The sequence below is a fragment of the Myotis yumanensis genome, unplaced genomic scaffold, assembly GCF_028538775.1.
Source record: "Myotis yumanensis isolate MYYU_CA2020_CCGP unplaced genomic scaffold, mMyoYum1.0.hap1 SCAF_7, whole genome shotgun sequence".
Lineage (NCBI taxonomy): Eukaryota > Metazoa > Chordata > Mammalia > Chiroptera > Vespertilionidae > Myotis > Myotis yumanensis.
The window spans coordinates 34,844,555-34,872,363 of record NW_027223758.1 but is presented as its reverse complement, the minus strand read 5'-3'; the positions used below and the strand labels follow the sequence as shown (position 1 = coordinate 34,872,363).

At 47.4% G+C, this 27,809-nt stretch overlaps 1 protein-coding gene and 1 non-coding gene across 2 annotated transcripts; both read left to right on the top strand.

Annotated features, from left to right (window-relative positions):
• The first annotated feature begins 724 nt into the window (after positions 1-724).
• Positions 725-27,809, top strand: SNTA1 (syntrophin alpha 1). The gene is made up of 8 exons (XM_070420151.1): positions 725-1,148; positions 4,850-5,035; positions 19,516-19,720; positions 23,140-23,347; positions 23,487-23,617; positions 25,552-25,748; positions 26,915-27,102; positions 27,187-27,809. Exons 1-8 carry the CDS (start codon positions 839-841, stop codon positions 27,277-27,279), a joined length of 1,518 nt encoding a protein of 505 aa, XP_070276252.1. The 5' UTR covers positions 725-838; the 3' UTR covers positions 27,280-27,809.
• LOC139014740 (small nucleolar RNA SNORD22) lies at positions 3,911-4,035 on the top strand. Its single transcript, XR_011472297.1, has one exon. It is a non-coding gene; the product is annotated as a small nucleolar RNA SNORD22 (small nucleolar RNA).

Sequence of the window (27,809 nt, the reverse complement as noted above, 5' to 3'; positions counted from 1 at the left end):
AGCAGGGATCCTAAACCAGGTCTCCAGAAGACTCAGAGCCCCACCTCCCAGTCCTCTTCCCTCACACCGGGAGTATTTTTGGATTCTTATCCAGACAGGTCTCTCAGTGAGGGACTTCAGGCTTTTCTGTATTTGACTGTGAACAGAACAGGGAATTAATCTTCTGAACTCCCGTGGAAGTGGGGGACTGTATCCTCCCTGAACCTTAAACAGAACCAGCCGTGCTCTCATCCCGGCAGGCGTGGCCTCCATAAGACACGCCCACAGACAAAAGCTCCAGACCCAGAGTGGGAAACCCGTTCCTTCCAAATCTCCCCTAGCAGCCAAGCTCGCAGCTCGGTTCCTAGCTGGTAAACTCAAGCCCTGACCCTGGAGTCCAGTGCTCTACAAACGTAGCCCAGCTACAGGATTCCAAAGCCTTGCACCGGGGTTCCTGGGTCTTTTTCTTGTTTCTACGTGCGTGAGCCATGGCCCCGGACCCCGGAGACCGTGCCCAGCACAGTGTCTCCCCCGCAGGATCCTCGAGCTCCGCTTCCAACACGAAGGCCCACCCCCGTAAGTCCCCGCCAAGCTCTCACACCTCGCCGGCTCCACGCCCCGATGCCCTTTTAATCCCACTCTCCAAGTGGTCCCACACTTTACAATCTTCGGATCCTGGGCCCCGCCCACCGCTAGCCACACCCAGATAGCCCCGCCCCCAGAGGCTCCACCCCCAGCGGTCCTGGGCTGGGTGGCGGCTGGCCCAGCCGGGCCCCCGCTGCCCTCTGCCCTGGGCGTTCGGCTGGAGCGGGCAGGGGACTGCGGGGCAGGGCGAACGCGGCGGCCCGGGGGCTCGAAGATGGCGTCCGGCAGGCGCGCCCCGCGCACCGGGCTGCTGGACCTGCGCACCGGGGCGGGCTCGGGGGCAGGCGGCGAGCGGTGGCAGAGGGTGCTGCTTAGTCTGGCGGAGGACGCGCTGACCGTGAGCCCCGCCGACGGCGAGCCCGGCACGGAGCCCGGCGCCCCGCGGGAGCCGGAGCCCGCGCAGCTCAACGGCGCAGCGGAGCCGGGCGCGGCGCCCCCGCAGCTTCCCGAGGCGCTGCTGCTCCAGCGGCGCCGTGTGACTGTGCGCAAGGCCGATGCCGGCGGGCTGGGCATCAGCATCAAAGGTGGGCGAGGAGGCACCGAGGGCGTAGGGGTCTTGGGGGCTGGCAGCGCACCGAGGACATGGAGTTGGAGGGCTCCTGTCTGGGGGTAAGAGGGTTCGAGGGGACAGAGGGAACCGGAGCACCAAGGTCGTCGGAGAGGGTTTCAAGAGTCCGGTGTCTCAGTCTAAAGGCACAGGTGTGGAGGGGGTTGGGGACGCACCAAGGACACGTGGGTGGGGAGTTGTGTGTGGAGGCATAGAGATCTGAGAGCAGTTACCATTCAGGGGTTGCTTGGACATCAAGGACAAGATGGGCCCCAGGAAAGCAGAGGATGGAGAAAAGGGATTGGGGCCTGGGACTGGGAGGTTACTAGGGCCGGGAGGGGGAAGTCCCTGAGACACCAACAAGGTGGGAGCTGTGGGTAAGACCTGGAGTTCAAAGTAGAGGGGTCAGTTGGAGACACCTGCTGGGCTCACAGACAGGGGGCAGGAAAAGACACAGAAATACGAGGACCCAGTAAGGCTGTGAACCTAGGCAAAGAGGTGGGTTTGAGTTTCCTGATCTTACTGTCTCCTTGCACAGGACTGAGAGGGGTGGACATAGAGTTGTTACTCCTCTCTGGGAGCTCTCAGATCCCAATATTTACAAGTTTTTGTAAAAAAATATTTTTATTGATTTCATAGAGGAAAGGAGAGAGAGAGAGAGAGAGAGAGAGAGAGAGAGAGAGAGAGAGGCATCAATGATGAGAGAGAATCATTGATCAGCTGCCTCCTGCATGCCCCGCACTGGGGAATGAGCCCACAACCCGGGCATGTGCCCTGACAGGGAATCGAACCTTGAACTGATTCATAGGTGGACGCTCAACCACTTAGCCACACCGGCTGTGCCTGATAGCTTTTTTTAGGGTGCAACCAGACTGTTTTTGAGTCCAGGATCAACTGTGTGAACTCAAATCACTTCCCATCTTTGAACCTCAGTTTCCTCAACTATATAGTGAGGCTAATAATATAGTTGTGATGTTTCTATGAGCACAGGAATCTAAAGCATTCACCCCGCCAGCACACAGTAGGTGCCTGGTTAATTATTACTGTTAGATGAGAGGGAAAATGGAGGCCAGGAGAGATTCCCAAAGCAACAAAAAGTAGTGCTTAAAATCCCTGCACGCCCCCAGCTGTTGGGTTCACAATTCCTCCCACAATTACTTTTCAGGGTCTCAGGCCAACCCTGCTATCATTCTGGATATGCTCTGTTCCTGTGCTTCCAGACCCTTGGGCCTGGGTGAGAGGGTGGGAATGGTGGTGCTAAGTACTACAGTACTCTAGGCTCACGTCCACTTCATCCTGGCAATAAGTGGTAAAAGGTAGGGAGCATAAATCAATATTTTGCAGGTAAGAAACTGAGATTCAGAAAAGAAACAATTTCCCCAGGATTCCACAGTCATTGAGTGGCAGAGCTGGGATTTGAACCTTAATTATCAGGCCACTAGATAGTGCCAGGGGAGTTGGTTCTTTCCCGTGGAAGGGCAAATCCCCATGTAGTGAACCAAAAGGGTCTAAAAGAGGAAAATGAGAATCCAGGGAGTGAGCACCCATCTTAGCCTCAAACTCTAGCATGGGGTAAAAACAGATCAATCTAGAAATTGTACACTTAATGTGTCAAAGCAGGAAGGAACTTAGAGTTCATATAAAGTTACACTTTGTAGATAGACAAACAGACTAGGAGAGAAGCAGGGACTTTCCAAGGTCACATAAAGTTACACCCTAGCCTAGTGCCATACTTCCAGGTGGTGGTGAAGGTACTTTTAGGAGGCATCAGGGGAAGTGCCAGCTCCATTTAATTCTTCATGTATGTAGATTGCACTCCTGTTGCCATGATGACCTCCCCTCTAGGGTCCAGTCCAGCCCAAGCAGCCAGGAATGATCATAGTTCCACATTGAACTGAAGTTCCCAGTTCCAGGCCAAGCAGGGCAGATATAAATAGAAACCTTTTCCTTTCCTTGGCCTCAAGCTCTGTGCAGAACAAGAAGCAAATGGTTAGGTCTGCATGGAGAGACTTCCAATTCTACAGCTGCCACACATTTGTTTTGTGATCTTGGGATAATGACCACACCCTCTCTATGCCACTAGTTCATCTTCAGTATTTCAGGGATGGACAGTGGTGTGATACCTGAGGGTCCTACTTGCAGTCTGCCATAGAGTTAACAGTATTGGTTCTGAAGCTAGGAGACCTATGTTCAAATATATACTGGCTTTGCCACTTACTAACTGGACCACCGTGGGCAAGGGGCTTCTCTTCACACTTCAATTTTCCTCATCGGAAACTGAACGTGTCTGTGTGATTGGGGTGCTGTGAAGATGCAATGAAACACCACTGACAACATTTAGCTCTTTGGCACTGGAACTAACAGTAACTATTATTACTATTTTTTTATTTTAAAAGGACATTCAAAAATTTAGCAACAAAGCAATTCAGTAAAATGTATTAGCTATTTATTTACTTATTTATCTAGGCTTTTGAAATCTCTAGATTTTAAGGTCTAGGTCTATATCCTGGATTGTAAAGTTTGGAGCTATGGCAATAGCTAATCCCATCATAATGCCAGATTAGGGGGTATCAATGGGTTTCCCTCACTGTGGGAAAATTGCTTAAAACCCAAAATATGTATTTAAGGAAAAATTACTGAAGCCCCTTGTAAATGACTCAAACACTGGTGAACACCCAAAGCATTGGACCAAAAGATCCAGTGACCAAACTATAACATTATGAATTTAGAAAATGACTTTCTCAGTGAGGAAACATTCGCATGTCTTAACTCCTGTCCTAGTCCCAGAGCCTGTAGAGGTGAACCCACTGGGGCTGGCTGGGGAGAAGAGGAAAGTTTGTTCCAGAAGGAACTGTCTAAGGCAGCGGTTCTCAACCTGTGGGTCACGACCCCTTTGGCGGTCAAACGACCCTTTCACAGGGGTCGCCTAAAACCATCCTGCATATCAGATATTTACATTACGATTCATCACAGTAGCAACATTACAGTTATGAAGTAGCAACGAAAATAATTTTATGGTTGGGTCACAACATGAGGAACTGTATTTAAAGGGCCAGAAGGTTGAGAACCACTGGTCTAAGGGATCATAGGATTTCTAATCATGGAAAAGAAAAGAATAAATCACTTGTTGAAAGACTGCATATTTTTTTCCAGGTCTAAAGAAAGAACAAAGCATGTATAATGGAATCCAACTCTTGGAAGACAGCAAAAAAGGAATTTTCAAAGAATTTCTTGTACAATCTAGCTGCTCAAATTTGCATATAATCATTTCAGTCTTTATAAACAAAATGTTTTTTAACCTTCAAAAATGACTTATTATTTTATTTATTTATTTATTTATTTATTATCTTAAGTTTTACATATGTCTCCTTTTCCCCCAATTGACACCCCCCCCCCCCCCAACCATTCCCACCCCGGGCAAGTCCCCACCACCCCAGTGTCTGTGTCCATTGGTTATGCTAATATACATGCATACAAATCCTTTGGTTGACTTATTAGTATTATTAATGTCCCATACTTCTAAGATTCTTGGCTGAAATTCTCTTTACCTCCCTATCTTCCCTTTCCCAGCACTGGGCTGGACACTGCGGGAGGCCTTCAAAAATAATTTTGCCTCCATGTGACTCCTAAGCGTTGGAGTGTCTGCCTCAGTTTCATCCTCTTTCTGTGCCTGTGCAGGGGGCCGGGAGAACAAGATGCCTATTCTCATTTCCAAGATCTTCAAAGGCTTGGCAGCTGACCAGACAGAGGCCCTCTTTGTTGGGGATGCCATCCTGTCCGTGAACGGGGAAGACCTTTCCTCTGCCACTCATGACGAGGCGGTGCAGGTTCTGAAGAAGACAGGCAAAGAAGTGGTATTGGAGGGTAAGCACTGGGGAACCCAGGGTGTTTAGCTTGTCCCTACCTCCTCCAGGCCTCAAGCAGTGGGGTCTGGGAGGTGGGCAGGATTGAAAACAGAAACAGAACTTAGGGACCTGCCTTGAGACTGCATGGGATGGCGAGAGAGCCGGCGCAGAGCCAGAGAGACCTGGTTTTCATTTCCTCTGCCCCACTCCCTATCTCTGTGGCCGTGGGTAAGTCCCTGCACTGTAGTTTCCTCATCTGTAAGTCAGGTCTGTAATTTCTGCCTTGCTGGGTTGTGTGAACAGGACAAAAGGTCCATGGCAGGATTTGTCACTCAGTGAGTGACTCAGGGGAAGAGAGAAGGGACTGGAGATGGGACGGTTAAGACTCTTCCCTGAGGAACCAGGAGAGCTCTGAAGTCCCAGTTCTTCTAGCACTCAGGGGCCCTAAGACCCTGACACCCATTCTCATTTGGGAGAAGACTTGGCCTTTATGTACAGAATGTCAATGAACAAGGATCAGAGAGGAGGTGTTCTTTTGTTTTGTTTGTTTTGTGGGTGGTTCCCCTCCACTGTCCCCTCACTGTGTGGTCTTGGATCAGACCTTTGCCTGCTCTAGGCCTCAGTTTCCCCATTGGTTGTTATAGGCCTCTTGCTGTGGTTGTTGCATATCTGCCTTTTGCCATCTCTCTCAAGAGATTTCTGCTTGGCTCAGCCCTTTCCTCAAACTTCAGCCTGCAATTTCCGGAAGTTGTGGGGGCCTGAGGAATGTGTCTGGCTCATGGCCCAGAACAGGCACAGGGAGGTGGCGGGGGCTGATGGAGAATGCCATGCTGAGCTGAGCCCCAGGCCCAGATCCTGACAGGTTGCCTTTGTTTCCCCAAATGGGTCTCTAAGAGGCCACAGAAATAAACAGGCTTTGGGTCTCTGGGTGATCTTTGGCATTCTTGTTCTCTCTCAGTTTTTGTTTTTAATATTTTTTAATTGATTTTTTTTTTTTTTTTTTAGAGAGAGGAAAAGAGAAAGAGGGGGAGAGAGAGAGAGAAACATTGCTGTGAGAGAGAAACATCAATCATCAATCAGCCTCTTGCTCTTGCCCAGACCTGGGATTGAACCCGCAACCTGGGTATGTGCCCTTACCGGAATCGAACCTGCCACCTTTTGGTGCATTGGACGATGTGCCAACCAACCAAGCCACATGGGCCAGGGCTCTCTCAGTTTTGTTTTACTTTTACATTTTAGGTGCAGTTTTTATTTTTTGGTGCACTTTTAACATATACAGTGTATTTATTTATTTAGAGAGTAAGTTTAGTGAAGCTGGAGACAGTGAAACAAGGAAGAGCCTAGGATAGAAGAAGCAACAGGAGAGAGACTAGGTGGGGCTGCTTAGGTTCTCTAGAAACATTATGGGAAAGAAGTGAGCCAAGGCGGGACTGCTGTCAGTTCACTGGAGAGTCAGAGAAAAGGGGGCCTTGGGGACAGGTTCTGGGGGGGTTACAGCCCATTGCTCCCCTGGTTGCAGGTCTGTGAGGACCCTTAGAGTTTAGGAGATGCATGCCTGCGGGGGAAGAAGAGGAGGAAGGGAAAGGCGCAGGAGTGCTCCCGGGAGGGAGAGAGCGCGCCTACAGTGTATATTTTTAAAAAGCTGACGCTGCAGTGTTGGTCCCTAAAAGCATAAGTACATCAATCATATTTTAACAGCAAAGTTACATTAATGATATGGCTATAAGATACTTTTTCTCCCAGATGTCCTGTTACTTTGATATTTATAGCCATTAATGCAATTTGAAACAGTTGAACTTAATCAAATTGTCATATTTTGGTTGACTTGAAAAGCTCTTTTAGTTTTTGCTGTTTGAAAGTCTAGCCTATAGGTGGCAAAATTTCTACTATAGACACATTTTTAATCCACATGGAGGTCCCCCTCAGCCCCTTACCTTTAGGTTGAGAATGTCTCTATTTGGGTTCTGAGTGTGGATCATTTTGAGAAGGTAGCATCTCTGAGTGTTAGATAGTTGAAGCATCTCCTGGTTTAGGAGCTAATATCCAAACCTTCCATCTAACTCATTAACTCTAGTCCTTCCTCACTAAGTCAAGAAACATTAGCAGAGACCTACTGTGTACCTGGTGTGCAGAGCATTGAGTTAGAAGCTGAGCTAGACCCAGGCCTCTCTTGAAGGAGCTCACCATCTGGTAGGAGAGATAAAACATAAACACTGTCTCTTCTACACAAACTATTTAAAAATCAGTTTCTAAACTCCTGTCTGCTTTGTGGTGAATCTCTGGCCTTGGTAAGACCTTTGCTTCTCTGGGCCTCAGTTTCCATATTGGCTAAGGTTAGATTAGATCAGAGATAACCAATAGCTTTCATTATGAATGTCACCTTCTCTGGTGGTCAAGCCATACTGGCCCGACAAGCTTGGCCTCTCTGTTGCCCAAGATAGGATTTGGCACATAGTAGGCACTTTATAAATGTTACTAACTCCCCTCCTGTTTCACTGCATTTATATAGAATTGATATTATTTCCTCCTTAAATGTTTAGTAACATTCTCCAGGGAAGCCACCTTTATAGAAATGTTTTTTAACTCTGATTTTAATGTTGTTAATAGGGTAAGTTAGAGGATCTATTTTTTTCCTTGAACGAACGGTGGTAGTTTTTGTCTTTCAAGGAATTTGTCCTTTTCATTCAAGGTGTCAGATTTATCGACATAAAGTCATTGATTATTTCTGCCTTTTGGATGAGAGCCCTCTTTTGCTTTCTCTTTTTCTCCCCTCCCTTTATGCTGCTCTACTCAGTGGTTTTGAGGGCACTTCTCAGTCTTATGGGGGAGACAGCTGGGCAAATCTACCAGGTCACCAACATGTCACACATGCTGAGATAGGGTCTGCCCAGGGATTGGAGGAGGAAGTGGTTTCTTCTCTCTGGGTTGTCAGGAAAGACTTCCTGGAGAAGGGGATACTGCCACTTTATGAACAATAAGCAGAGGTGAGTACGGGGTGGAGGAAGGCTTTCCAGGCAGGGGAACTGTGTGAGCAAAACCATAGAGGGGTAAAGTGACTTGACTTTAATAATTCAGCTTTATCTGAGCCTATGGTGTGAGGAAGTGAAAAAAAGAGGAGGCTAACCGGATTGACAGATTCTGCAGAGCCAGACAAAAGGAACTGGACTTTCTCTGGAGAGAAAGGAGGAGCTATTACAAGGTGTTTGGCAGGGTTCACATGGTCAGCTCTGAGCTTTAGCAGCATCACTCTGGTTTGGAGGGAGGCACAAATAAAAGCTCAATGGCAACGTGGAGGCGAGGCCATGAACAGGAGAGAGAGGATGGTGGTTTGATTTAAGCAGGCTTGCATAAGAAGAGTTTGGAGGTTGTGGCCTTCTTTTTAATCGCCCCCCCCCCCCCCCCCCCCCGGCTTTTTCTTAGTTGAAGTCTCTTTTGAGTTGCTTTCCTGGCCCCGCAAACTTACAGAAGGAGGTCATTTCAACCAAGGCAGTAAAAGGGTGGGAGTGGGCACTGGGGTCAAGAATCTTTGAGTTGCGTGGGTAATCTGAGAAGCTTGGAGGAGGTGAGGGAGCTAAGATGCTGGGTTGTGGCTGGTCCTTGAGATTTGGAGGAGTCTATGTGGAGAAGGTAAGAACTGGGCAGTGGCCTGAGTCTGGAGCCAGTGCTCTTGAGAGCCTCTCTGAGCCTAGGTTCTCTGCTAGAGCCCAGTCACTGGTCACATTGTTCAGAACTTCCCTGCCCCTGTCTCACTCAGAAGCTATCTCCAAGGGGCCATGGAAAAGGAGAGGGAGAGAGAGATAGAAACATCAATGATGAGAGAGAATCATTGATCTGCTGCCTCCTGCATGCCCACAATGGGGATCAAGCCCGCAACCTGGTCATGTGCCCTGACCGGGAATTGAACCTTGACTTTCTGGTTCATAGGTTGATGCTCAACCACTGAGCCACACCAGCCAGGTAGGTAGCCTATCCTTTGGATGAGAACTTGGCAGGGTGGCTGGGCATCTTTCCTGAGGCCTGGGTCTTGGTAGGTACAGAGCTTCCTGAGAATGTCCTAGAAGGACAGATGTCACTGACAAACTGGGTGCCAGCCAGAGCCCTACTTCTTTGGCCTAAGTCAGGGGCTCAGCTGAGCATCAGCAACCCTCATCTGCCTTCTGTACCTTTTCCTCTGCGAGGTCAGGGGTTTGCACAAATGTCTTGAGCCTGCTCTCAGTCACAGGGGTGTGTTTGTGACCAGTCTGGGCCCAAGCTGGCAGCCAACACACCTCTGCCTGCTACTTAGAGAGGCCCATTGTGTGCACAGACCTGGAGCCAGGGCCAGTCTGGGCCCTTGGAGATCAAGCCTGTGGGAAAAGGGGAATAGCCAAATGCCTCCCCTCCCTCCACCTCCAGTGTGGCTGGCAAGACAGAGTCAACAGTGAGCCTGTGATGCATTAAAATATAATACTAAAGGACAGTGCAAATTAATGAAGTCAATTTTGGTACTTTGTACAAAGGAAAAGGACATTCCACATAAAGATCAGGCTTTTAAAAGATACAGGAATAGCCCTAGCCAGTTTGGCTCAGTGGATAGAGCGTTGGCCTGCAAACTGAAGGGTCCCGGGTTTAATTCTGGTCAAGGGCACATACCCAGGTTGCAGGCTCCATCCCCAGTAAGGGGCGTGCAGGAGGCAGCCAATCAATGATTCGTTCTCATCAGTGATGTTTCTATCTCTCCCTCTCCCTTCCTCTCTGAAATCAATAAAAATATATTTTTCAAAAAGAATCATTTAAAAACAAATTAAAGACACAGGAATAGAGTAACATGTATATAAAAGGCACATACCGTAATAGGAATTTCTATCATCCCTGTTACAGGCAAAGTCACCAAAGTTTGTTGAGAATAAATAACTTCCATCAAGTCATCCAACCAGTAAATTGACAGACTCAGAATTGAAACCAAGGTCAGTTTGGTTGCAGAGGCCACCATTGCCTCAGCCTTGAATAATACCTACCTTGTATAGTTATTTGCAAGATTAAAAAATAATAGATGTAAAGTGTGTGTAACATGCTGAGGCCAGTGCCCAGAGTATATTCTTATTCATTTTATTTGCTGTTTATAAGGATGAGACAATGCGCGTGAAGTGCATAGCACGATGTCTTCCACATGGTAAGCATTCAATAAAAGTCAGCCTTTATTATCATCACACCAGCATCAGCAGATTATTGTTTTCTCCAGTAAACTCCGAGGCCTTTGAGGGCAGGAATCATGTGTAGTTTGTCTCAGAGCCCCCGGCCTGGCACTGGGCCCAGCACACATTAGATCTTGGTGAGTGTTTGGGGGAGTGATCACTGGGGCACATCTCAGACCTTTTCTACTTTATCTTTAACCTAGTTGATTGCAGTTTACTTTCCTAAATGTTTAAGGTGAGGCTCAAGACTCAAGCTGGGCTTGACTGACTCCTGAGAATTTCTTTTCTTTCCTTTCCATTGAATTTATTGGGGTGACACTGGTTAACTGAGAATTTCTGTGCTGAGTTCTTCTAACTCCATGTCTAGGCCCCTGCCAACTTCTCCCCTGGGAGATGGACACGCCAGGTGTCCTGACTGAATTTGGCTCAGTGCATCACCACCATCAAAAGTGGGATGTTATTAATGGTTGCAGCTGATTTGAGGTCACCCTAGTTGGCTTAGCCAAGTGATGCCATGCTCCTGAGGTGCCTGTGGGACTCTTGTCCTGGGAACAGAGTCGAGAATGTAGCTCTTATTCAGTCCTCCCATGGCCACAAAGACCTGTTGTTCTAATCATTGTTTTCAAGGGAACATTATTTGGCTACACACACACCACACACACCATAAACCATACCACACCCACACAGTTTTAGGCCATGTGACTCCCCAAAGACAAAATTTGGCTTAATGCAGCCCTGGCCTGTTCTCTGGATCTTGATTAAAATTCCTGTGGGGCTCTGGAGAAGGGTTCTGGCTTCGATTAGCTGTGTGAGTCTGGCTGCTGATGGTGGTAGAGGAAGTAATAATGATAATGATGTAGTGTCTGCTGTTCATGGGATACCCATAGCAGCGGTTCTCAACCTGTGGGTCGCGATCCCTTTGGGGGTCGAGTGACCCTTTCACAGGGGTCGCCTAAATACATCCTGCATATCAGATATTTACATTATGATTCATAACAGTAGCAAAATTACAGTTATGAAGTAGCAACGAAAATAATTTTATGGTTGGGGGTTCACCACAACATGAGGAACTGTATTAAAGGGTCGCGGCATTAGGAAGGTTGAGAACCACTGACCTATAGTGTGCTAGACACTGTGCTAAGTGTCTTCCATATGTTATCTCTGTGAATTAGGTACATTATTTATTCCATTGTGCAGGTGAGAACAATGAAACTCAGAGAAGTGAAGCTACTTGCCCAAGGTCACACAGTAGCAGAGATAGAATTTGAGCTTAGATCTGTCAGATGCAAGAACCCATGTTCTTAAATATTTATACAGCACTGCAAGTCATTAACCCCTGAGAGACTCAGTTTATTCAATTTATTCAACTGTTAAATAAGGACATAGATCCATTTCTTGAAATGGTGCGATTAGATGAAGATGTGTTTGTGAGAGTTAAGGTTGGTGCTTGGTATATAATAGGCGCTCAATAAGTACTTCTTTTTAAGACCCTAGAACTCTTTGCTTCTGGAAGGATTGATGAGGGTCTCATCCCCAAATCCTGGCTTAGATTATTTTGAATGTGGTGTTATATACATATTTTTGTTTTGGGGTTTTTTTTGTTAATCCTCACTTGAGGATATTTTCCCATTGATTTTTAGAGTGGAAAGGAGGGGGAGAGACAGAGAGAGACAAACATCAATGTGAGAGAGACACATTGATTGGTTGCCTCTTGTACGCACCTGTCAGGGCCTGGGATCGAGACCACAACCGAGCTATGTGCCCTTTACCAGAATCGAACCCGGATCCTTCAGTCCACCGGGTGACGCTCTATCCACTGAGCCAAACCAGCTAGGGCTATACATATATTTTAAAAAGTAGATTTTCAAAAAAATAAAGAAAGTAATATATGCCTATTAAAAACCCAGGAGAGTGAGTGTAAAGCAATTGTCTTTTCATAGAGATAACCACAGTTGATATTTTCACATTCTTTCAGAAAATTTCCACATTTGTTTTTATCATTTAACAAGTTGAGGACATATTTCCAACTCAGTACATGTAACTCTGTTTCATTCTTTTTTTTTCTTGTTTGTTTTTAAGAAGTTCTAGGAAACTAGAATTTCAGTGTTTCGTACTTGTATTTTTTCAAATATGTTTTTATTGATTTCAGAGAGGAAGGGAGAGGGAGAGAGAGATGGGAACATCAGTGATGAGAGAGAATCATTAATCGGCTGCCTCTTGCACGCCTTCTGCTGGGGATTGAGCCCGAAACCTGGGCATGTGCCCTTGACTGGAATTGAACCTGGGGCCCTTCAGTCAGCCGTTTGATCGGTTTGCATATTAGGGCTAACCAGCTAGGGCTCTGTTTTATTCTCTATAATGATTGCACAATATCATCCTATATAATAAAACCCTAATATGCAAATCGACCAAACGGCTGAACAACTGGCAGACAACAGGTCCCTATGATGTGCACTGCCCCCTGAGAAGGAGGCAACCAGCTGCGGTGATCGGGGGGCCGGGCTGGTCATCGAGCGCCTTACCTGTTGCATCCTGCAAATCAGTAGTTGGACATCCCCCGAGGGCACAGGCGGGGCTGAGGGATCCCCCCTGCACCCCGCCCCGTGCCAACCCTGCTCCCCCCCATGAATTTTGTGCACTGGACCTCTAGTATTATTGATATTTGTACATTGATTTAACCAATATTTACTGAGTCCTGTCTGTGTTCCATGACTAGATGTAGGCACTGGTGATATAGCCAAGAATAAAACTGAATTAGGAGCCCATTTAACCAATTTCTTATTTCTTATTTGTTCTGGAGCTCAGTTGGTTGGGCATCATTCTGTGCACCGATAGGTTGTCGATTCAATTCCTGGTCAGGGCACATGACTGGGTCGTGGGCTTGGTGCAAGAGGCAGCCTATCGATGTTTTGCTTTCACATTGATGTTTCTCTCCCTCTCCCTTCCTCTCTCTCTAAAACTAAATTAAAAAATATAAAGTTAAATAAAAAAGACTGAGTCAGGAATCTCATATCTTATATTTAGCAGCCTCTACCCATGGACGTTCAAGTTGCCACTAGTCTCTTGGACCAAAGACAATGGTGCTGTGACCCCTCTGTGCACTTATGAGCATTTATCTGAAGCAGGGCTCCTGCAAAGGATATTTTTAGATCAAAGCTTTCACATGCCTTTAGGATCTTCATAGATGGTGCCCCTTGTGCTGCATAAGGGTGTGGTGAGGTGAGATTCTTTTGCTCAGAGTGTGGCAACCTAGGCTCTGTTGTTCAATCCTGCTTCAGGGCCTGCCAGGGGCAGGGGACTATTTATAGTCCAGCCTTGCTAGACCAGCAGGACTTTAAAGGTCAGCCCTTCCAGAGCCTGTTGGAATCTCATGTCCACTCCATACCATCCTGGGTGGGAATGTGGGCAGCCCTGACTTGAATCTTTAAAGTGCCTTACTAAGAGAGCTGGTGTATCAAGTGCCCATTATTTAGGCAGAGAAACTCAGGCTCAGAGAGACCTTGAGACTTGCCAAGACCAGAGAGCAAGTGACAGGGCCTGGATTAAAATCTTTGTCTGTCTGTAACCACATTGTGTGCTCATCCCCTTATACTATTACACTCAGAACAGCAGCAGAAAGAATAACTATATTACTTATTGAAGATCTATTCCATGCCAGGCAGGGCGAAGTGCCTTTCAGGTGTTGAATATGAATATGCTTGAAGTAGATATATTTTGCTCCCATTATAAAGATGAGAAAATAGCGGCTTACAAAAGTCAAGTCAGCTGTCCAAGGTCACAGAGCAAGGAAGTAAAACCCAAGCCTATATCACTCCAGAGCCCAATTTGATGTCTCTTCAGGCTGAGAAGCCCCAGGCCTGTCAATATTCATTCATTTAACAAATTTCTTATTTACTGATTACTTGGTATATGTTGGTACTATTCTAGATGCTGGGGATACCCTAATGAACAAGAAAACAGGTCTCTGCCCTCACAGGGCTGATATTTTGGTTGGAGGAGAAAGGCCATTAACTAGTAAACAAATGGACAGATCATGTAATTTCAGGCGGGGGCGAGTAAGTGATCATCTACTGAACCGATAAGGAACAGCTTGAGCTTAGAGAACAGGCTTCAGCCAAGACTCAATGCCAAGATATTCAGTCCCAAACATTTATTGAGAACTGGGATAAATACTGGGGATACTGTATTGAACCAAAACAGATGCATCCCCTTTCTCTTCTCAGCCTTTTGGCTAAGATCAAATGCAGATGTATTTCCTTTTCTTTGCTCCCTGGGCCAGGCAAATGGTCCTGCCTTATCTGTTCCTTGTGTTTTTTATTTATTTATTTATTTAAAAAATATGTATATATTAAATATATTTTATTGATTTTTTACAGAGAGGAAGGGAGAGGGATAGAGAGTTAGAAACATCGATGAGAGAGAAACATTGATCAGCTGCCTCCTGCACACCCCCTACTGGGGATGTGTCCGCAACCAAGGTACATGCCCTTGACCGGATTTGAACCTGGGACTCTTCAGTCCACAGGCCGACGCTCTATCCACTGAGCCAAACTGGTTAGGGCTTTAAAAATATTTTTATTAATTTCAGGGAGGAAGGAAGAAGGAGAGAGAGATAGAAACATCAATGATGAGAGAGAATCATTGATTGGCTGCCTCCCGCACACTTCCCACTGGGGATTGAGCCCACAACCTGGGCATGTGCCCTTGACCAGAATCGAACCAAGGACCCTTGAGTCCACAGGTCGACGCTCTATCCACTGAGCCAAACAAGCTAGGCATCTGTTCCTTGTGTTTTTAGAGAAGCCTGGATCCTTGGGGCCCTGGCTTCTCTCCTTGGGAGAGCTGGGACTTGGGGCCTCGGGAATGGGCAGTGTTTGTATCTGTCTCAGTTTGTACAGTGTTTGTATCTGTCTCAGCTTCCCTGAAGAGGAAGGGCCCATGTGTCACTGCTTTATCAGGCTTCTGGGCCAGGATCTTGGCTGGGGTGGGTGTGGATATCAACTGTGTCTATCCTTGGAGTCTCAAGAATGCTGGCTACAAGGCCATGGCCGTGCCCTCAGCTTTCCAGGCCATCGCCTTTAGGCAACCTGGCCCTGCTTGCTGGGTGACTCAGGTAGAAATCAGAGCAGAGAGGAAGACTCAGAGCTGAGCTATTTATGGTCACACTCCGGGGCCCCCACGACCCCACCCCCATCCTGGGGCAGGCCATTGGTTTGTGAAATCCAAGCCCTGTATCGAGTGCCAGCTGGTGTGCTGTCCATTTATAGCATGTTCTGTGGGAAAGGAGGAGGACCCAGTTCTGGAATGGCCTGGGTGAGCAGGGGCTCTAGCAGTTTTTCTGACTTCAGAGTTGACAAATGTGCATTTGTGGAGCACATAGGAGAGGAGATCCCTGCTGCATTCTGGGGACACAGAGATGAGTCAGATGAGGTCCCTATCCCCACAATGCTCCCATCCTGCTGGGGGACAGACCTCCACACAGACACAGGAGAGTGGATCTAGGGGACCGCAGAAGTGATGGCTGAGGTGGAACCAGTGTGGGCATCTGGGAAGGCTACCTAGAGGGGTGAGTTTGAGCTGAGCTGGGACCTCTTGGAGTGTGGCACCTTCTCCCTCCTGGTGAACGAATGTGTCCTGCCCTGGCATTCATGGAAACTGACTCTGGGTTTGAATCAAGCCCAGTTTCTGTTCTCTGGGAGTTCCATTTTGTTGGGAGAGACAACCCCAATGCACAAAATAACAATAGAGTTCTCAGAAGTGTGGGCAGAGGTGGCTGGTAACTAAGAAACATATTTTTTGAGTCCTTAACTTGTGCCCCATGTTTTACATAATCTCATTTAACTCTAACTTCTCTCTAAGGTAGACAATGTCATTCCTCTTACATTATTATTATTATTATTATTATTCCTCACCTGAGGGCATTTAAAAATTTAATTTTTATTTATTTATTTATTTTTAAAATAGATTTTTATTGATTTCAGAGAGGAAGGGAGAGAGAGAGATAGAAAGGGTTCTGTTGGCAAGGAGAAAAGAGCAGGGGGATGGCTTGAATGTCATATAGGCTGTGATGTGTCCCATCTTCATTGTCCCTTGAGACATAATCCAACATTCAGTTCTGGGGTAAGTCATTGCTATAATGATGATGATGAGTTCTTTTTAGTCCTAGTCCCCAAAACTTTGGGCATAGGCTTAGTTCTGTCACAAAAACCTACTCTTATTTTCAACAAAACTTCTCTTTCAACCTCAGTAGAGTTTCTACCTTCCTCTCCCACTCCAAGGGCAGTCTCCTGTGACAGAACTAGGTCCTATCTGGTTCTTCCAGGGATCTGGGCTAAGAACTGCTTCTTCACTCCATCTCGTCTGCCTGCTCACAGGAAGAACATACTGGTTGGGCCTTGACTGCATACATCAGATGACTAGCAAACCAGATGGCTGAGGGGAGAGGAAGGAAGGCTGCTCAAGGGGTAACAGGGATAGGTACCTTCAGTAGGGCAGCAGAGGGGACCACCTGGCTGGGGGAAGAGAGAGTAGTGCTTGTAAGTCTTGATATACCATCTTCCTAGTAGCTCATTTTAGAGGTGAGGAGACTGCTGCTCATGAGAATTGGGAATAGTTCCAGTGCCAGGGCACATGTGGCAGGCACTGTTGCTTGCCTTCAATCATTTCCCCTTCATTCTTGCTAACAGAAGCCTGATTTTTTGGGTGGGAATATGCTCACTCCCAGAGGCTGAATTGTGATTGGTCTAAATCATGACTATTCCCTCTTAAAAAAATTTTTTTTATTGATTTCAGAGAGGGGGAGAGAGAGAGAGAGAGAGAGAGATCAATGATGAGAGAGAATCATCCATCGGCTGCCTTCTGCATGCTCCACACTGGGGACTGAGCCTGAAACCTGGGCATGTACCCTGACCTGGAATCAAACTTGTGACCTCCTGGTTCATAGGTTGATGCTCAACTACTGAGCCACATTGGCCAGGCATAACTATTTCCTCTTGGTAATAATTGTGCTAGAAATGGGCCTGCACCCGGCTTGGATCAATGAGATATAAGGCTTCATGGAAATACTAGTATTTCCCTCTCTGATAAGAAGAAGGTGTTAGGAGACAGTCTCTTTTCTGCCTGTCTCTTCCCTTTCTGCTTTGGGTGTTGTTGACGTGCTTGAGCTGTGGCCATTCTGTGGTCATGAGAATGGCAGGGCCAAGAGAATGACAGAAAGGTTTACCCTGAATCCAGTGTCATTGAGCCACTGAACCAATCCTAAAATTGCCTTCCTCTAGACTTCTTGTTATGTGAAATCAGAAATATCTTTATTGCTTAAGGAATTGTTATCATATGTTCTATTATTTGCAGCCAGACTTCAACAAATGATATAGCAAGAATGACCAAAATGTTTTATTACCAATCAACCTTAATTGATTGGTAATGGCTGCCATAGAACACTGTTATTGATTAATGATATATTCCATGAGCAAGGGATAAAGAAGTGGTAGCGTAAGTGTCATATGTTTACCATTCCAGTCCTACCTAGGGCCAGTCCAATACCTGACACATAGCAGGGGCTCAAGAAAACTGACTTGTTTCTGAATCTCTACGCCCACAAAGCTCTTCTCAGATCAACCCTGTCATCATGTTGCCTTTTACTTTTAGCTGCCGGTGTTCGTGAGATCTTCTTTTTCTAGAAAGGCATGAGATCCAGGTCCTGATCACGACTCTTTTGGTTGCAAATGTCATAACTTCTGTTGACATGGCAGCCTGACTTTCTAACGAACAAGTATTAGAAACTGGAACATTAGCAGGTGTTTCCCTCTGTTTCTTGACATGCATCTCCACTAATTTTACCTCTCTGCAAACCAGCTTTCCCCCCTTCTTTGTCCCCACAGCAGAAGGTGGTTGACTCCCATAGCAAATTTGTTCAAGACACCAGTCTCAACTGGGTAGCCTAGAGTGGGTTAGATGGTCACCCCTGGTCCAGCTAGCATAGCCAGGAAAGCAGGATCACATGTCAGAGCATGACTTTATGGGTCAGTTGGGCAGAGGAGTAGGTCTGGGCTGCTCTTCTAGCAATATGAAGATGTACTGTCTAATATGGTCATCATTTGCTGCATGTGACTTTTGAATTTAATTTTAAATTAATTACAATTAAATAAAATGCCCGCTTCCCTGTGTCTGTGTGGAGCTCCCATTAGGCTGAGAGCACTGTGAAGGCAGGGACCTTATCTGGCTCATAAAATAAAAAATGCAGTTCCTCATTTGCACTAGCCACATTTCAAATGTTCAATAATCACATGTGGCTTAGTGCCACTGTCTTGGACAATGTATATAGAGAGAGAGAGAGAGAGAAAGAGAGAGAACATTTACATAATCACAGAGAGCTCTGTTGGACAATGTTATTCTCTAAGGTGTCCACTATACTCAGCGATGATTGTTCAGAGCTAAGAGGGCCCTCAGGCACCTATATTGGTTACAGTACAAGTTATGCTGCTATAATAAGAGACCCATAACATACTATGGCTTAAATATAATAGAAGCTCCTTGCTTTCTTAGTAACATCCAAGTCTGACATGACATCTTTAAAGTGCCAGCCTTCCTTAGAGTGTGGCTCATGTACTCATAGTTAAGATAATGCTCCACCAGCCTTTGTTCTAGCCAACTTAACCCTGTTGGGGAAAAAGAGGGGGAAAGGATCTTCCCCTTTCTTTAATAGACATAACTTGATTGTTACACACACCCCTTCTGCTCTGACCCTATCAGCCAGACTTGATTACATGAGCACCTATATAGCTGCAAGGGAGACTGGGAAATGAAGTCTTAAGCTGGGAGGCTATCATTATACTGGAGGACAGTTGGCAGCCTCTGTCACATGACTATCTCATTCAACCCCTCTTTTCTGCAGATGAAAAGACTGAAGAGAGAGAGGCAGACAATGGGATAGTGGCAGAGCAGTCCATCTCCTAACTTCCCTCTTGGTGCTCTTTTACTGCCTTGCTGTAGCTGTTGTCTGTTCCCTTTAAGCAGTCATCCCAAAGGTCCAAACACTTCTACTTACTTGGTTAGAACTTAGTCACATGGTGACACCTAGCTGCAGAAGAGGCTGGGAAATGTAACCTTTCTTCCAGGTGGCCATGTGTCTATAAACCGGGAAAAATGAGAGAATAGATGTTGGAATGCATCTAGTATTTTCTACCATAAAGTCAGAGACTAGAGCCTAGGGGAGGATAGTGACATTAGTCATAAATTGAAGTCTTAATGAATTAGTGAAAATTGTGATGTGTGCTGCATGGGAGCCCATGTCACAGTGGTAACTGCTGACCTGTCCCCTGACCAGTCAAGTACATGAAGGAAGTCTCACCATATTTCAAGAACTCTGCCAGCGGGACCTCGGTTGGCTGGGACTCGCCTCCTGCCTCACCCCTTCAGCGGCAGCCTTCCTCCCCTGGTCCCCCACCCCGAGACTTCAACGGTGCCAAACACATGTCCTTGAAGATGGCATATATCTCGAGAAGGTGTACCCCCAGTGACCCAGAGCCCAGGTAAGCCTGGAGTGGTGGGCACATCAGACAGTCATGCCCTGGTGTTGTTAGGTGGTGGGGCCAAAGGAAAGATACAATGCCTGAACATGGTAGGTGCTTAAGAAATGTTTGTTGAATGGATGCAAGAGTGAAGTTATGGGGATGAGGGTGTGCTTGCTTTTCTCTTCTTCCTCTGGGCAGTTCACATCTGAGGAGGAACTTTGAATATGGAGAGTCCTGAATGGGATTCCAGTCCTGGTTCTCCTTGAACTAGTCCCTTTTCCTCACTGACCTTTAGATTTCCCATTGTGAAATAAGGTTGTCAGACTCAGTGATCCCCTCAAGTCTCTACCGACTCTGTTGCGATTCTGAGATGTCTGGTAATACTTGTTTTAGGGCCATGGAAGGTTATCGTCCTTCACATCTGAGCAGCCCTTAACAGTTCATTGATGATAAGATTGATACCAGCCAACATTATTGTGTTTACCACAAACAAAATTATTTCGTTCTCACAGCGATCCTATGAACAAAGTCCTATTGTTTCACCCCATTTTATAGATGAGGACAGAGAGAGGAAGTAAACTGCCCAAGGTTAATCACACAGCCAGGAAGAGATGGAACTTGCCTCTTTCCAGGTAGCTCTCTCTGCTTTAGAAGCTATGGGTGCTTGAGTAATGGTGGTGGTTGAATGGAGTGTATATTGATCAAGTGGGGTATGCGGTATTGAGGGTGGTGTATACATTGGGAGTGACAAAAAAGGTTGTGCTGTGGGTCCGGGTTATAGCTAAGGTTCAATGTCAGTCAAATGCCCAATATTGGCATCCAAATCTTCTGGCCCTACTTGATGACCCAGCCCTACCCTGCCCCCATGAGGCAAGAAGTGGTAATTCACAGGTCACTTACAGGTGTTCCGCCAAAGGGACTTAGGTGAAGGTGAGGGTTATTAGTCCTTTCTGAGACTCATAGAACCTTAGGTTAATCGTGGTTTCCAGCCCATCTCGGACATTACCTGAAGCATGTGTGTGCATGCATTTCTATGTGTGTGCATGTGTAGGTGACATGTAAATACAAGTGTTTGTGTGTATATGTGAGCATTTGCAAGGATATTGGTGTAGATTCATGTATGTGTTTGTGTGTTTATGTTAATGCTCATATGTGTATATGCATGTGCGCATATGTGCTTGACTATGTGCGTGCATATGTAACTACATGTGTAACTTGAATATAACTGGGGTTCAATATCAGCACTATATCCCAGTCCAAGGAACACAGTCTGTTAACTAAAATATAATGAATAATATTTTACTTTTACTTAGGGTTACATTGGGCTGCAAGTATCAGAAACCCTAACAAGCAATGGCTTAAATAAATGAGAGATTTATTTTTCCACATATTTAAAAAGTCTAGGGTTAGCTGTTTATTTAGGTTCTATCACTGCTCAAGAATGCCCTTAAGGGATCAGGTTTTCAGCTTTTTTCCTGCCATCTTTTTAAAAAATATATGTTTTTATTGATTTTTAGAGAAAGAGAAAGGAACAGGGATAGAGAGATAGAAACATTGATGAGAGAGAAACATCATCTATTGGCTGCCTCCTGCATGTCCCCAACCAAGGACTGAGCCTGCAACCCAGGCATATGCCCTGTCCAGGAATCAAACTGTGACCTATTGCTTCCTGGGTCAATGCTCAACCACTGAGCCACAATGGCTGGGTTCTCCTGTCATCTTTTTTTAAATTATTAAATATATTTCTTTATTGATTTCAGAGAGGAAGGGAGAGGGAGAGATAGAAACATGAATGATGAGAGAGAATCATTGATTGGCTGCCTCCTGCACGCCCCCTAGTGGGGATCGAGCCCGCAACTTGGGCATGTGCTCTTGGCCAGAATCGAACCTGGGGACCACTCCCCCCCAACCCCGCCCCCAGTCCACAGTCCAACTCTCTACCCACTGAGCCAAACCAGCTAGGGCTCTCCTGTCATCTTTATTGTGGGTTTTCTTCTTCTTTGAGGCAAGATGGTGACTGCACCTCCAAGCAGATGTCCATATTCTTGACAGGATGAAGGCAAAAGGGAAAGGAATTTTTCTCCTGGTATTTTGTTCTGTTGCTGCATAAACAAAGCATCTTAGATTTCAGTGTCTTAGAAGATAATGGTTTATGATTTCTCACAACTTTGGCTGGCTCAACTGGCAAGTTCTGCTCTATGTAGTATCTTCTGGGGCTGGAAGCCCAAGATGTCTGTTTTACTCACATGTCTGCTGCTTCGGCTGGATGGTTGGAACAGCGAGGGGCTGGCTGAGCGTTCCTCTTTCTGTATGGCCTTTTCAGGTGGCTATATTGTTCTCCCTCTCAGGGTAGTTAGATTTCATGGTGGTTTGGGAGTATGCCAAAATGTCACTTTTGCCACATTTTATTTGTTAAGTCAGTTATAAGGTCAAGGAGAGGAGAAATAAACTTCACCTCTTGATGAGAGAAGTTTGGACTGTGTGTACAGGGAGGGATAGATTAGTTGGAGGCCATCTTTGGAGACTAACTGCCACATCCAGGAAAGTGTTACCCTTCATTCAGGAAGGGATTTATTGGTCACAACTGGATCATATGGCCAGCCCTAGCTGCAAGGGAGTCTGAGAATTAAAGTATTTTGCTTTCTAGTTCTGCAGTAGAGGAAGGCAAAGGTAAAGGGAGTTGGAGTGGGTGTTGTGAGAGCCATAATTTTGTTTATGTCCCACCTCATCTGTTACAGAAAGGCCAAAGGGGAGTGAATCTTTAATGTCCCACAAAACATTTAAAAACCCTCTCCCTGTTACTATTCCTCTGGGTACCTCCCTGAAAACCTTCCCCAACACTTGCCTGCATGACTTTTCATCTCCCTCCCTTTTCCCTGCTCTATTAATCTAGCTCTTTTTATGTAGACCAACTTGGCCTAATCAGTGCATTATTTTGGTTCTGTACCATAAAGGAGAACCTGGGAGCTGACTCAGAAAGACAGTCCTCCTTAGAAACCAGGGAAAAAAGGGCAAGATAATGAATCCTCACACAGTGATAATTTTGGCCCCTATCATATGTGTTTTGAGTGTGTGTGTTTGTGTGTGTATGCCTATATGTGCGTTTGCCTGTATGTGTGTATCTAATGGTCTCTTGTCACTAGACCCCATGAGGCCTCAATAACAGGAACACAGTCTGTTACAAGGTTACAAGGCTGGATCCCCGGCAGCAAGGGCTACAGCCCAGAACTCTGAAGTCTGTGGCCCAGAGAGGGGTAGTGAGCTGCCCAAGGTTACAAGGTTGGATCCCCAGCAGCAAGTGTTGCTCTAATTCTTTCATGGACACCCCTGTGGTTTCTTCTGGTTTTGTGGTAGATGGGGTTTCTTGGGCCAGATCTCAGGGTTGGTCAGCTGCAGGAGTGGACAGACTCCCCCCTCCACCTCATTTGTGCCTGCAGGTATCTGGAGATCTGTTCGGCAGATGGTCAAGACACCCTCTTCCTGAGGGCCACGGAGGAGGCTAGTGCAAGGTCGTGGGCAGCTGCCATCCAAGCCCAAATCAGTGCTCTAATGCCCTGGGTCAAGGACGAGCTGCAGGCACTGCTGGCAGCTACCAGCACAGCTGGAAGCCAGGACATCAAGCAGATCGGCTGGCTGACTGAGCAGGTGCCTGCTGGGCCAGGGACCTATTCTTCCCTCTATTCCCCTCCCCTGGAGCTGACCCCATTCCCATTGTCTCCCCACCTTGGCCCTCTGACCTCTCCCCTCCTCCCTGTCCTTCTTCACTCTGCCTTGTCTTCTGCAGCTGCCCAATGGGGGCACAGCACCCACCTTGGCCCTGCTGACTGAAAAGGAGCTGCTCCTCTACAGCTGTCTCCCCCAGACCCGTGAGGCCCTGAGCCGGCCAGCCCGGACTGCCCCACTCATCACCACCAGGTACCCACAGGCAGGCAGGAGAGCATCACCCAGAGCTCGAGGGGATGATGCTTTAGACAGGCCTCAGAAGTTGCGGACTTTAGCCCTATTTTGCCCTGAGGTATTCCCCCTGTGGTCTGAAGCTAGTCTCTACCATGTCTGGGTCTTGATTTCCTCATCTGTAAAATGGGGGCTTAAAACAGAAGGATGTGAAGTCCCACAAGACACTCATTCATTGACACCTACTCTGTCCAACCTTGTGCTGCATGGTTTGGGGGACAGGGAGCTGACCCCAATAGTCTATGCCCGTGGTTGGCAAACTGTGTCTCGAGAGCCACACGTGGCTCTTTGGCCCCTTGAGTGTGGCTCTTCCTAAGCCTTAGGAGTACCCTAATTAAGTTAATAATGATGTACCTACATATATAGTCTAAGTTTAAAAAATTTGGCTCTCAAAAGAAAGTTCAATCGTTGTACTGTTGATATTTGGCTCTGTTGACTAATGAGTTTGCTGACCACTGGTCTATGCCCTCAGGGAGCACCAGGTCTGGTGGGGAACAGCCTTTACAATGCAGAATTGCAGAATTACCTGGCCTGGTGGGGGAAGGCTTCAGGCAGGAGGTGACATTTGAGCTGGATTTCGACAGATGAGAAGACATTTGCTGTTGAAGAAAGGGGGAGAGCATCTCATAGAGAACAACATAGTCAAATGTTCAGAAGCATAAGGGCTATCGTGTGCTCGTGGAGTTATGAGTGTGCTATATATAACCAGTGTGTAGAATCTATGCAGGAAATGGAGAGAAATGAGACAGAGAGTTGGCAGGGCCTGATTTTGCAGAGCCTCTGTTGCCAGTTAAGAAATGTTAGCTTTGTCAGAGGAGTTGTGGCAGAGTTGAAGAGTTTTAGCCTGGGTTGAGGTGACCCGGGTTGTGTTTTGAAAGAACCCCTGTGGCTGTCAGGTGGAAAACGCACCTGAGAGGCAGGATGGAAGCTGGAAGGCTGCTGCCGTCCTGCAGGAGAGAGAGTGGGTAGAGGCAGCAGATGGAGAAGAAAGGCCACATTTGCATTGAAAAACACATGGGTGGTAAAATTAACCCTGCTTAGTACTTGCCAGATGGGGAGGGCGAGGGAGGTGTCCAGATGAACGGGAGGCTTGGAGCTTGTGTCTGAGCAGACAGTGGGACTAGGGGTGGGAAGATAAAGGGAGGGGATTGGAGCAAGAGGCTAAGTTGAGTCCAGAGTGTGTGGGGGATGGGGAGGGAGCTTGGGTAGGGAGCTGGGGACTTGTGGCTCTGTAGCTCAGGGCTGGAAAGGGGGGGACTAGGTATCACCAGAAGCTCCAAGAGAGAGGGTATAGGGTTAGGAGCAAAGAGGGCTACAGTCCAGAACTCTGAGGTCTGTTGCCCAGAGAGGGGCAGTGAGCTGCTGGAGATTACACAGCAAGTGGGAGTCAAGTAGGTTTTGGACCCTTCTCACCCTGGGCTAGGCTGTGGCCCATGACAGGCATTGTTTTAGTTGCTGGGAAAATAGTGGTGAACAGATTAGTTAAAAATTTGTACCCTAGGTGATATTCTAGTGAAAAGGACAATACAAAACCAACGGAAACAGAGATGACATTTGAGTCAAGGTATGAAGGAAGTGAGGGATGAACAATGTAGATAATCAGGGAAGAAGGGACTGGGCAGTGGGAACAGCATGTGTAAAGGTGCTGAGGCAGGAGTGTGCTTGGTGTGTTTGAAGACACTGGTATGTGTAGCTGGAGCTGAGAGCAAGGAGGAGGGTGGCAAAGGATGATCTCCTATAAGTCAATCAGTGCTGGTCTGGAAGTCCTGTCCCCCCATTAGGTGGTGAGGGAGTCACAGGGTCCGTTCCCAGGACTTCCCTCTTGGCCAAGAGCTCTTTCCCTGCAGCCCGAGGCCTCATGCTGAGCCCTCTGCCCTCCCCCTCCTGTGCCCCAGGCTGGTGCACTCAGGCCCTTCCAAGGGCTCGGTGCCCTACGACGCAGAGCTCTCCTTTGCCCTGCGCACGGGCACACGCCACGGTGTGGACACACACCTGTTCAGCGTGGAGTCACCACAGGACCTGGCTGCCTGGACCCGCCAGCTGGTGGATGGCTGTCACCGGGCCGCTGAGGGTGTGCAGGAGGTGTCTACAGGTGGGTAGGTTGGTCTGAGAGTGCCACTTTGGTGGTGAGTCTCTTATCCCCAGAGACACTCAAGCTCTCTTCTTTTTTGTTTGTTTGTTTGTTAATCCTCACCCGAGGATATTTCTTCCATTGATTTTTTTTAGAGAGTGGAACGTGGAAGGTATGGGGGTGGGGGTGGGGGAAGAGAGAGAGAGCGAGAGAGAGAGAGAGAGAGAGAGAGAGATTGGTGTGAGAAAGACACGTTGATTTGTTGCCTCCCGCACATGCCCTGAGCACACTGGCCAGGGCTCAAGCTTCTTTCTTTAGGGTGCTTGTGGGGGGTAGAACATAGGGTTCAGGGTCTTTGAGGGCCCTCTGTTTTGGGCATGCAGGTGCCCTGGTTGGTAGTTGAGACTACCCCCCCCTCCCCCCCAACCCCGGCCCAGGTTTTTCTTGCCGGAGGCTTTGTGAATATGCTGATGAGAATTTGAGAGATGGTATTTGGAATAGGGTTGCCAGAGTAAAGGATACACACTTAAATTTGAATTATAGATAAATATTTTTTTAAGTATAAGAATGTCCAAATTATCCATTGTTTACCTGAAATTCACATTTGACTGAGCAATTCTACACGTTTCTAAGGCCTCCAAGGGCCATGTTGGTGGGTCTGCTGATGCCTTTTTAGGAAGTGAGCCTCCTGTCCATGCAGAGTTTAAACTCCCCCTTTCCACTTTTGGTGCTACTGGAAGTGGGAATTTATAAAAATTATACCTTTCTTTCTTTCTTTCTTTCTTCTGAGAGGAAGAGAGAGGGAGAGAGAAAGAGAGAGAGAAACATCAATGATGAGAGAATCATTGATCGCCTGCCTCCTGCACAGCCCCCACTGGGAATCAAGCCTGCAACCTGGGCATGTGCCTTGACTGGAATCGAACCCCGGGACCATTCAGTCCACAGGCCAATGCTCTATCCACTGAGCCAAACTGGCTAGGGCCCACCTTTCTTATGTTAGGGTAGGGGTGTCTCTGTGTATGGTGGGTATACAGATGGCATGACAAGTAGTGAGCCTCCCATCCCTGGTGGTATTCAAGTCCCACTTTTGGAGCTGCCACTTGGGGTTGGAGGTAGGCTTGTGGTCTCTGAGGGCCAGCTCTGCCCATTCCACACACCCTTCCCATGCCCATGTGCCCTCCCTGCAGCCTGCACGTGGAACGGCCGTCCCTGCAACCTCTCTGTGCACATTGACAAGGGCTTCACACTGTGGGCAGCTGAGCCAGGTGCGGCCCAAGCTGTGCTGCTCCGACAGCCCTTTGAGAAGCTGCAGATGTCCTCGGACGATGGTGCCAGTCTCCTGTTCCTGGACTTCGGGGGTGCTGAAGGAGAGATTGTGAGTGGAGGGGGCGGGGGGCTATGGTCTCCTGGAGGCCAGGCTACATGGAGTTCCTGACCCTTCTCTCCATCCACTCTGCAGCAGCTGGACCTGCATTCGTGCCCCAAAACCATGGTCTTCATCATCCACTCCTTCCTCTCGGCCAAAGTCACCCGCCTGGGGCTCTTGGCCTAGAGGTCGCCAGATGCACTAGCCCCAAGGAGGGGGTGTCCACCCCATGGCCTGACCTGGCCCTCCACTGACTGCCTGCTCAACACTGGGCTGAGGAAAAGGAGAGGAAAGGAACAAGGGTGCAGAGAGACCCAGCCCCTGAGGAGGCTGGGATAGTCTTGGGGACTGGGACCCAGATTCAGGACAGTGGATCCTGCTGTGATGGGGTAGTTTCCCTGTTGCCCCTGCCCCGTCTCCCCACCAGTGCCTTTGCAGAGAGATATTTTGTGTACACAGAAGCCATTCCAAGCCTGGGACTGCCCCTGTGGGGATCCTGACCCCAGCCAGCAACTGCCAAGCCTCCTAGAGGCCCCAAGCCACCCCAGAGGCCCCATCTGAAGCTGGAGTTCCCTGGAGTCTGAAGCAATGGAAAGAGGAGCCTTTCTGTTCATTTCTACCCTCAGCTCCACCACCTTGGGGCATGTGGTTTTCCCCTTCATCTTCTCTTTCCTCCTTATTCTTGGACAAATAAACAACCTGTGAGCACATAGGCA